This window comes from Acanthopagrus latus, chromosome 3, assembly GCF_904848185.1.
Source record: "Acanthopagrus latus isolate v.2019 chromosome 3, fAcaLat1.1, whole genome shotgun sequence".
In the NCBI taxonomy this organism is placed as follows: Eukaryota; Metazoa; Chordata; class Actinopteri; order Spariformes; family Sparidae; genus Acanthopagrus; species Acanthopagrus latus.
In genome coordinates, this window is record NC_051041.1 from 185,079 (window position 1) to 195,000 (window position 9,922).

Here is a 9,922-nt window from a genome sequence, read left to right on the forward strand (position 1 = left end):
CCTCTTCCAACATGACTGTGCACCAGTGCACAAAGCAAGGTCCATAAAGACGTGGATGACAGAGTCTGGTGTGGATGAACTTGACTGGCCTGCACAGAGTCCTGACCTGAACCCGATAGAACACCTTTGGGATGAATTAGAGCGGAGACTGAGAGCCAGGCCTTCTCGACCAACATCAGTGTGTGACCTCACCAATGCGCTTTTGGAAGAATGGTCAAAAATTCCTATAAACACTCTCCTCAACCTTGTGGACAGTCTTCCCAGAAGAGTTGAAGCTGTAATAGCTGCAAAAGGTGGACCGACATCATATTGAATTCTATGAGTTAGGAATGGGATGGCACTTCAGTTCATAGAATGAGTAAAGGCAGGTGAGCGAATACTTTTGGTAATATAGTGTATATATATATATATATATATATATATATATATATATATATATGAAAACAGATTATCATACTGAATATATTGAATTGAATTAATGATCAAACACAAACTTCACATTTACATATAGATGTTATTAATGTTGTCAACATAACAGGGTGTAATTAAATAACCAGATGCTTTGATCATCAGTCAGTTTATTAAACAGCAGAACAGACATCTGCATCAGTTTTTCACCACGTGTACAAAAAGGCTCCTATAATGTCATAAATTAAAAATAAATAAATAAGATAAGGTTTATCCACAGATGATCAATAAATAACTTGCATCATTTTTGTCATAAATAAATCTGAATAAAATCAGTGCAGATGATTCACAGCAGCTGTGAATTCATGAAATTGTGACAGGAAGTGAAGTGTGATCTCACTTAAACAGTCTGTCACTTCCTTCTGTGTGGAAACAGAGAGAGACAATACAGAACCAGAAACACGTCTTTGTTTCAGATCAGCTGACGCTTTGTTGCTGACTCACTTCATTTCCCAGAATGCTTTTCCACATCCTGGTGAACAGTGGCCACGCCCCCTTGACCCAACACATCTCCAAAAACAAATAATTAATGAAAAATGACCCATTTTCAAATCAGCAGGCAGCCTGGTGATGTCATAGATGATGTCATGTACGGGGAACGTCTGATTACATAGAAAACAAGATTAACATGACTGGACTCTGTGACCACCTCTGGTCCAGGTTCAGGCCCAGGTCCATCTACTCCTCCCTCTACATGTCTGTTGTCATGGAGACCAGCTGCTCCGTGTGTCAGAGTTCTTCCTTTGACCCGCCGAGCTGCAGACTGTGACTTGATTCGCGCTTCAGGAACTTCAGGAAGTCTTTGAGCTCGCGACCGCCCTGAGAAGACAGAGAAGACATCATGTGACCAACGGGCGCCAAGTGATATGTGTATGACCTTGGTGGGTTATTGATGACGTTGAGTGTTACCTCGTATCGTATGGGCTCGTCTTTTCTCCCAACTGGGGCAAAGTAAATGGTGGGATACCTGCAGACAGACACAGGAAGTGAACACCTGGTCCCTTGTTAACATGACACCTGCACATGAAGACTTCCTCACCCCTGGACGTCGTAACCCAGCGGGACATCATTATCAGCTGCGTTCATCTTGGCAATGACGATGTTTGGATCATGTTGCAGCTGACAGAGCAGAGAAATAAGTGCTTGTCAATGTGAAATGCATGTTGGGATATTAGAAGTCAGCTCCTGAAGCATGCTGGGTAAAAACAGGTAGAGCATGCGGACTGTAGAGCAGCTGTGTTCCTACCTTGTCAGCCAGCTCTCTGTAGACCGGCTCCAGTTTCTTACAATGTGGACAGGACAGAGAGTAGAACTGGATCAGAACATCTTTACCTGGATCATTGACAACGTCGTCAAAGGACTCTGCAACAACCACCTACAGCACAGCAAGGTTAAAGGTCAGAGGTTAGAGGTCAGAATCTTCAGTTTGTTGTACAGGCTTTATTAGCCAACATTAGCATCTGTGAGGGAGGTAAAGATGATGTTAAGACTGCGTGATGTTAGTATGAACTAATGTTACAGACCAATCTGGAACCTGTACCGGTTCAATACTGGTTCATCTCCTCTGATCAGGTAACACACTGTCATCATCTCAGTCACCTGCCCTGAACTGTCAGACTCACCTTGACACCAGCAGAGTTCCTATTAGGTAAAGGTTCAGACTTCACGTAACGTTTCAGACGACCTGTGAAGTAATCGTCTATAAACCTCTCCAACGACTGACCGTCCCTCCTGAAACACACACACACACACACACACACACACCTCATTTCAGACTGGTTGGGCCTGGTTTAGCTCAGGTGCGTACATGAACTCCTCTCTCACGGTGTATATCATTATATCCTGGTTGGGCCTGGTTTAGCTCAGGTACGTACGTGAACTCCTCTCTCATGGTGTATTTGTGGCCCAGTTTGGTCCGGATGGTGACGAATGGCAACTCCCCTCCATCTGATGTTCCCAGACCAAAGTCGTCCTCCAGCTCAGACAGGAAGTCCTTCTTATTGGCCACTGAAAATGTAAGGCCATGCCCAGTGTACTTGGACGCCACCTTCATCACCCTGGCAACAAGACACAGGGGCAGGGCTTAACGGTAAAGGTAATAAACAGGGTAGTCGTGCGTAAGTTCACCTGTGCGTGTTTACCTGTTCCTCCAGTAGTTGGAACCCTGGGGGTTGTGGTGGTAATCCAGGTCGTAGTACGCCGTCAGCAGGTCTCGGACTCTCAGGCGGTCTCTGTTCTCCACGGTCATGTGAGGACACAGGCCGTACCTGTAGAAAGGTGAGAGAAACAGGTAGTTCCTCTGAGGTCCACCAGGTGCTGCTGTGATCACACTGTGTTGAAGTGAAGGTGAAAACCTACAGATGATCTCTGATGAAGCGTCTCAGGGAGCCAACGGTCAGATAATCAGTGAAAATGACGACGCTGTCCTCAAATTTGTTGTTCAGTCTGGGAGGTCTGAACAGCAACACACACCTGACACATGCACACACACACACACACACACACACAGGTAAATACTTTGTTTTTATGCCATAAAAATTATTTGAGACAGACACCAGGCACTCCAGTGTCTGTGAGCTGAAATAAGTGTTTTTCTTAATGGAGTCTGGTGTGTATGACTGAACTCACTCTGACTTGGCGCCATACTTCTTCCCCAGCTCCACATCAGTACTGTGAGCAAACCTGAACTGTTCTCTGAGCAGAGCTGCAGCTCTCAGAAACTCTGACAAGTGAGAGCTGTCTGCACCTGAGAACACACCTGACACACACACACACACACACACAGGTCGCATGATGCTGCATGTATCCTGACATGAAACATGTCATCAGAGCACAGAAATGTCAGGTCACATGGTGTTTCATTAATCACACAAGGCAACTTTAAGTAATGTGACTTTATGTAATGTGACTTTATGTAATGTGACTTTATGTAATGTGACTTAAAGTAATGTAACTTTATGTAATGTAATGTAAAGTAATGTGACTTTATTTAATGTAAAGTAATGTCACATGAAGAATAATGTGTGATGTTTTTGATTGTCATGTGATGTATGATAACAGGTGATGTAACTAAAGTAATCAGAGTACAGTACCGATGATACTGGCATCGTAGTGGTTGATGAAGGTATTCAGGTCTTCATCGGTCTTCAGGTGGACCGAGTCTGGACCTGTCTGCTTCTTCATGTACTGATAGATCCCATCTACACACACACACACAAAGGGGTCAACACTCCCATTTGTTTGTGTGTTTGTTTGTGGTTTTGTTTGTTTACCTGCACTGCGAGGTCCGTCATAGGGGGCAGAGTCTCTGCCGTTCCTGAAGATCTTTAGAGTCGGATAGCCTGAGACCCCAAAACGACTACAGGTCTCTGAATGAGCCGTACAGTCCACCTGAGACACACAGGTGAGACACACAGGTGAGACACACAGGTGAGACAGGCGGGTGGTCCAACTATTTAATTAATAATACATTTATTATTTTGATCTTGTCTGACCTGAGACCACATTAACAAGAGCTTCATCTTTATCATTGTTTGTTTTTAATAACAGCAACAGTGGTGACAACAACAACAAAAATATCAACAACATCATCTACAACATCAATGACAACAACGACAAAATCAACGACAGCAACTACATCAACTATAAAATCAAAGACAACAACAACAACAACAACAAGGTTTGTTACCTTTGCCAGCTGGACAGTTCCCTTCAGTCTGGTCGCTGCCTTTTCAAACTCTGGAGCTAATTTCTTACAGTGACCACACCTAAGAGGAGACACAGGGAGCAGGAGAGGAGGAGATACAGGGAGGAGGAGAAAAGGAGAGGAGGAGACACAGGGAGCAGGAGAGGAGGAGATACAGGGAGGAGGAGAAAAGGAGAGGAGGAGACACAGGGAGCAGGAGAGGAGGAGATACAGGGAGGAGGAGAAAAGGAGAGGATAAGACACAGGGAGCAGGAGAGGAGGAGACACAGGGATCAGGAGAAAAGGAGAGGAGGAGACACAGGGAGGAGGAGAGGAGGAGATACAGGGAGGAAGAGAAAAGGAGAGGAGGAGACACAGGGAGCAGGAGAAAAGGAGAGGAGAAGACACAGGGTGTGAAGGCAGACAGGTTAACACAGCACAAACATCTTTTTACTACATTAAAAGTCATTGTTTCTTAGCTATGCTAAGCTAACGTCCCGCTCGGTTACCATGGAGCGTAGAATTTCACCAGCATGGTCTCGTGCTCCGTTGCCAGGTAGTCGAAGTCTGCGTCCCCGAGCTCGAGCACGTCTCTGCGCGCGAACACCGCGGCGGCAAAACAAGACAGCAGCGTGAAGGTGAGGGCGGGAAGGAGGCGGACAGCGGCCGCCATGATGGAGAGAAACGATGAATGATTTTAGATGGAGAGGGAGAAATATGAAGCAGACCGTCCGGACCGTCCGGGAGGGCGGAAGACATACAACTGTTTCCGGTCATAGATTACAAAATAAAGTCCGCATCCAACAGATGATGAGTGTTTCAAGTCAAATTTTTAAATCATAAATCTTTAAAATATCAAAATCTAATCTGTTCAACTTTTCGCGCTTATTGTGTGAATAAAAGACACTAATGAGACACTAAATTACCTCATATAATACATATATTATAACATCGGCTTTGATTCTGAAGGCAGGATTACTGCCACTGTCTAACTTGACTTCCTCTGTCCCGCTGTCATAGGAAGGGCGGGGCGTCAAAGAAAATACCGGAAAACTGCTCTCTGATTGGTCCTCAGCAGCTAGAGCTGACGTGTGTAGCTGTCTCATTGGTCCAATAACATGTCAATCACTCCAGTTCCGTCACCTGTATGACGTCAGTGCAGAGCCCATCTGCATGTGACATCTGATCTGATTAAACTGATTAAAACAGGTTATAACTGTCTGTGCTGAGGACATTAATTCATCATCATCTTTCTTGCTCTATATATAAACATTGCATGACATTACATTTACATTACATTTATATTACAATTACATTACATTTACAATTACATTTACAATAACATTACATTATATTTGAATACATTTACATTAAATTCACATTTACATTTAAATTACATTTACATTAACATTTACATTACATTTGAATATATTTACATTACATTTACATGCTCCCAAATTCCTTATGGGTGATCTTAACCACTGTTCACTTGACAAATCCCTTAAAGGGTTTGATTAGTGTATTGACTGTACCACACGATTTGGGAAGACACCAGACAAATGTTATGGCTCTATTCCTAACACTCAACTCATTCAAAATGGACAGTAGCACAGAGCTAAAGACGATCATCTCCACACTCCATCCTGATGATTCAACTTTCACCTTCAGCAAGGGAGAGATTCTGAGAGCCCTCAAGAGGACCAAATCCACCACTGCAACTGTACCCGACAACGTCTGTGGGCGGACCCTAAAGCACTGTGTTGAGCAGCTGGGGGAGGTATTCCAGCAGCCGTTCCAGACCTCCATGAACTGCAGCACAGCGCCCCTGAAGTGGAAACATGGTCATTCCCATCCCCAAGAGGGCCCCACCAAGGTACTAAATGACCTGAGGCCTGTGGCCCTGACCTCCTTGGTGATGAAGGCGATGGAGAGGATTGTCAAAAACTCCATCACCAAGTCTGTTGAGCCACTGATGGACCCACTGCAGGTAAGCAGTGATGATAGTAAGTTTGTTATTAATAATCCTTCATGTCTTCACCCTTTGTTTCTATTGTTTTAAGTGTCACAAAAAAAACATTTTCTGAAACAACTCAAATCAATAACTAATTCAGAACATGATTAGAAAAAGTCTTGTTAGAACTGAATATGAACGTCAAACTGCAGACATGATTTCTCACTTTAGACTCCTGAGGAGGCGTTCAAGTTCTGAGTAAGCGTTCAGGTACTAAGGAGACGTTCAGGTACTGAGGAGGCATTCAGGTACCGATGATTTTCTTTTTCTGGATGATTGGCATGTTGATTCGAGGCGGAGCCTGATGACACCTGTTGCCTGCAGCCTCCACCTCTGCAGCTCTGCTACATCTTATCTGGTTTTCCCCTGTGAGAAATTACATAGACTTCCTGTTAATGGTAAGGACAGGAGGAGGAAGGGAGAATATCACATTGCTTAAGGTGTAAAAAAGAGCCACAGGTGGGGACACATCCCCCACATGATAATATGCATCCCTATAGATAAGACGACACTTACTGTCCCATCTGCTACATCAAGGAGTCACTGTCCTGGGAAGACAGGATACATCCAAACATCAAAGAATCATTGTAATGTAAAGAAAATGTTTTCATGACTGTTTGTAAATGAAGGTAACCCCCTCCTGTTTCTGTACTTAAGGGGTAACAACTTAGAGTTTGGCAGAGAATGCTTTTGCCTTCTCTCCACGCTGCGTGCATTAAACGAGATTTGATTCATACGCTGAAGTCTGAGATTCTTCGGAGACTTAGCAACTCTCTACCTCACAAAGGAGAATTTCCACTACACCCCGACCATGTAAAGTCTTTCAAAAAGGCGCTTCATAAATCCAAGGTATTCTTCTTCTTATTATTATTATGATACGATGTATCAAAAGTATGATTCTGTATCAAACTTTATCAGTAAAACAAAAATAAACATGAAAGGAGTCTGAAGTGTGTTGTTGAAGCTGCACATCAATAAATCAGTCAATAAAACAAATCAGGTTAAAAACAGTACAAATGTTTAATTGAGCCAGTCGACCTTTGTTCATCATATTCAATATGAATAAAACCTTCACAGCACGTCGGTATAACCTCCACTAACACCTAAATAAGGCAGTATGAATCATGGAAATGATCCAGCGGTTCAACCCCGATGCATCATGGGAAACTAAACCTCTATTATTCACACACAGTTTCAGAGCTGCAGAAAGGAAAACAATACAGATGTTGATATTTTCATAATAAAAGTTTGATGATTAAAGTTTCAATTCTGTCCAAAGAGATCAAAGCTGCAGAGATCAATCACCAACATGATCATTCCTCTTCGGTTCTTACTGGCTCTTAATGGTCCTCAGTGGTTTGGACTGGTTCTGGTGCTCAGCAGCTGGACGTGTAGAACAGGAACACTGTGAACTTCTACTGAACGTCTCATAAATAAAACATTAAAAACAAAAGAAGAAGCCGAAATGTTTCACAGACGACTTGTTGCTTCATTGGTTTGTTTTAGTGTTTCCTTCTTGTCATGTGGCCTTACAGAGGCTCCGCCCCTACAGTGGGCGGGGTCTCCGTGACATCAGAGGAGGTCAATGAAAATAAATAATGATATTATATAAATAAAGACGAGTGAGAGCAGCGGATTGGTCAGTTCTCCTGCACTGCTGCAGATTCCTTCAAACACAGAACAACAATAACTTCATTGTAGAACCTCAGACATCAGTCTGATCGTGAGTCTGAACTGAAGAACGGGAACAACTTCAGTGAATGTAGAAGAGCTGATGAAAACACAGTGGAACTGTCCGCAGAACTCTAAAGAACTCTTGAGAAACTTAACGATGATTCACATTAACTCTAGAACTCTGACTGAACTGGAACTTAGATGTGGACACAGAACCTCTTGATCACGTTCTTGAGTCACATGTACTGACAGGATCTATCACTGAAGCTGTTTGGGGTCTTTGCTTTGAAACCACTGGAGAACTGGAGAGCTGAAGCTGGTAGAACGTGTGGTACATCCCAAATGAATCAGAATTGTTCTGAGAATTAAGTCTGGAATGAACTCTCTGGGGAACCTTCAGGTGAGTCCAGAACAGCTGCTCTGAACAACAGAACAACATCAGTTAGATGTGGAACAGCTGATAGAGCCCGACTGTTCATCTGTCTGAGGACTCTTTCTCAGACAGGAAGTGGCTATGTGAATGGGGTCACAGCTCGGATCCCTCAGCAGAACAACTGGATCACAGTCTCTGCACAGCTGTCTGCCCCCGGCCCCGCCTTCAGTTGACAGTTGCTTCCTGCTTGCTGATAGGCCGGCCATCTGAGGAACAGGAAGTGGACTTTTGGAAGTGAAACAGGTTGATGAGGTGCTGGAAGCGAAGGCTCACCTGGAGGAAACAAAGAATCAACTTTTACTGACTGAGCATCACCATTTGCACACTGAGGCTCCACCCCCTCTTACCTGTTGGGCGGTCTTGTTCCCCAGCTGGGCGGAGATGTGTCGGAACGTTTTCCGATTGGCTCCTCTCTGCTGACAGGCTGTCAGGATGGCACGATCCGCGTCACTGAAACAGAAAGTGCTCAGAGGTCAGTCTGACTGCAGAGATCCATTTACACTGATCAAATATTGATTATTGATAACTGTGTGATACACAGCCACCCGCTGTTATTTTACTCCATTAACTTTTTCCAATAAATCGATCAATAGTCCTGACACAGTATGTCTTGAATGTTTCGATTCTGACCGGGTCCAGACGACCACTTTCTCTACGCTCGATGTCACTGAGATGTTTTTAGCGCAGACGGCTCGTCCTGACTCCTCCCCCTCCTCCCTGTCACATCCTGCCTCACTCTCGTCTCTCTTCCAGTTCCCATGAGGAGGATTCTGGGACATGTAGTCTGCCTCTGTGGTGTCAGAGCTGGTTGCTAAGGGTGATGGCTGGGCGTGAAGCTGCTGGAAAAACTCCCAGAATTCCTCCTGCAGGTCCGGGTGGCATTTGAGGAGAGACGTAATCTGAAATCAGTAATGAATAATTAATGAGCTGACACGTCAGTCTGTTATTTTATAAAAATAAACCAACAGAAAACATTTTATAAAGAGATAAACTTTATTTATACTTGAATATTTTAGGCTTCATTAAAACTGCACAAATCAAATTAAAATATTAAATTACATTAAATCACAATCACATTAAATACTTGATGACATCATGTTGTGATTTAATTAACAATCATTAAAAGGCAATGAGTAATGAAGGAGGGGTAAAAGGTCATCGTCTACCTTGACCATGAGCTCAGGAGGGGGGGCGGGGCTTCCCTGCAGCACTGACACCACCTGCTGGTAGAGGGCGGAGCCTTTCCCCAGACTCCTCCCCAGTCGCCATAGAAACCGCCGGCTGCGTTCAAACAGCTGCTGCTCCTCCAGCTGACAGAAAAACCACAGAAGAAATGTAACGCGGGTGCAGTCTGTAACTGAGCGATGTCAGAGTGATGTCACTCACCAGTCCACAGCGGCGAGCCTGTCGTCGGGACAAGAAGGCGGCAAAGTCTTTGAGCAGCTGAGGCCACGGCCGCAGGAGGCTGCTCAGTCTGTCGTAAAGAGGCTCCGCCCCCGAGACCTGATCCAACACCTGCAGCAGCTGCTCAGAGAGCCCCGGACACACCTGCACCGCATCACACACCTGCGTCCACACACACACACACACAAACACACACACACCAACTCTGTGACCAATCAGGACGCAGCAGGTCACCTGATCAGAGCTG

The 9,922-nt window shown here is 44.4% G+C and overlaps 2 protein-coding genes and 1 long non-coding RNA gene across 5 annotated transcripts in view; 1 reads left to right on the plus strand and 2 right to left on the minus strand.

Moving 5' to 3' along the window:
* Positions 1-561: 561 nt before the first annotated feature.
* Positions 562-4,972, minus strand: LOC119017286 (protein disulfide-isomerase A3-like). Its single transcript, XM_037093906.1, has 13 exons — positions 4,663-4,972; positions 4,157-4,235; positions 3,741-3,858; positions 3,561-3,668; positions 3,097-3,226; positions 2,827-2,940; positions 2,610-2,735; positions 2,343-2,525; positions 2,091-2,199; positions 1,715-1,843; positions 1,508-1,587; positions 1,378-1,435; positions 562-1,287 (listed from the first exon to the last, which is right to left on the minus strand). Exons 1-13 carry the CDS (start codon positions 4,824-4,826, stop codon positions 1,198-1,200), a joined length of 1,488 nt encoding a protein of 495 aa, XP_036949801.1. The 5' UTR covers positions 4,827-4,972; the 3' UTR covers positions 562-1,197.
* LOC119017336 lies at positions 4,437-4,961 on the plus strand. The gene is made up of 2 exons (XR_005074404.1): positions 4,437-4,580; positions 4,710-4,961. It is a non-coding gene; the product is annotated as an uncharacterized LOC119017336 (long non-coding RNA).
* A 2,188-nt stretch (positions 4,973-7,160) lies between the features above and the next one.
* si:dkey-27c15.3 (GON-4-like protein) overlaps positions 7,161-9,922 on the minus strand; it is a 15,129-nt gene continuing 12,367 nt past the window's right edge. For all 3 annotated transcript variants that reach the window (XM_037093824.1, XM_037093825.1, XM_037093826.1), the window contains exons 22-26: positions 9,658-9,837; positions 9,438-9,581; positions 8,902-9,170; positions 8,619-8,721; positions 7,161-8,544 (exon numbers count right to left, since the gene is read on the minus strand). In XM_037093824.1, the coding sequence (XP_036949719.1) occupies positions 8,437-8,544; positions 8,619-8,721; positions 8,902-9,170; positions 9,438-9,581; positions 9,658-9,837 (804 nt within the window). In that variant the 3' untranslated portion in view covers positions 7,161-8,436. The remainder of the gene's footprint in view (positions 8,545-8,618; positions 8,722-8,901; positions 9,171-9,437; positions 9,582-9,657; positions 9,838-9,922) is intronic.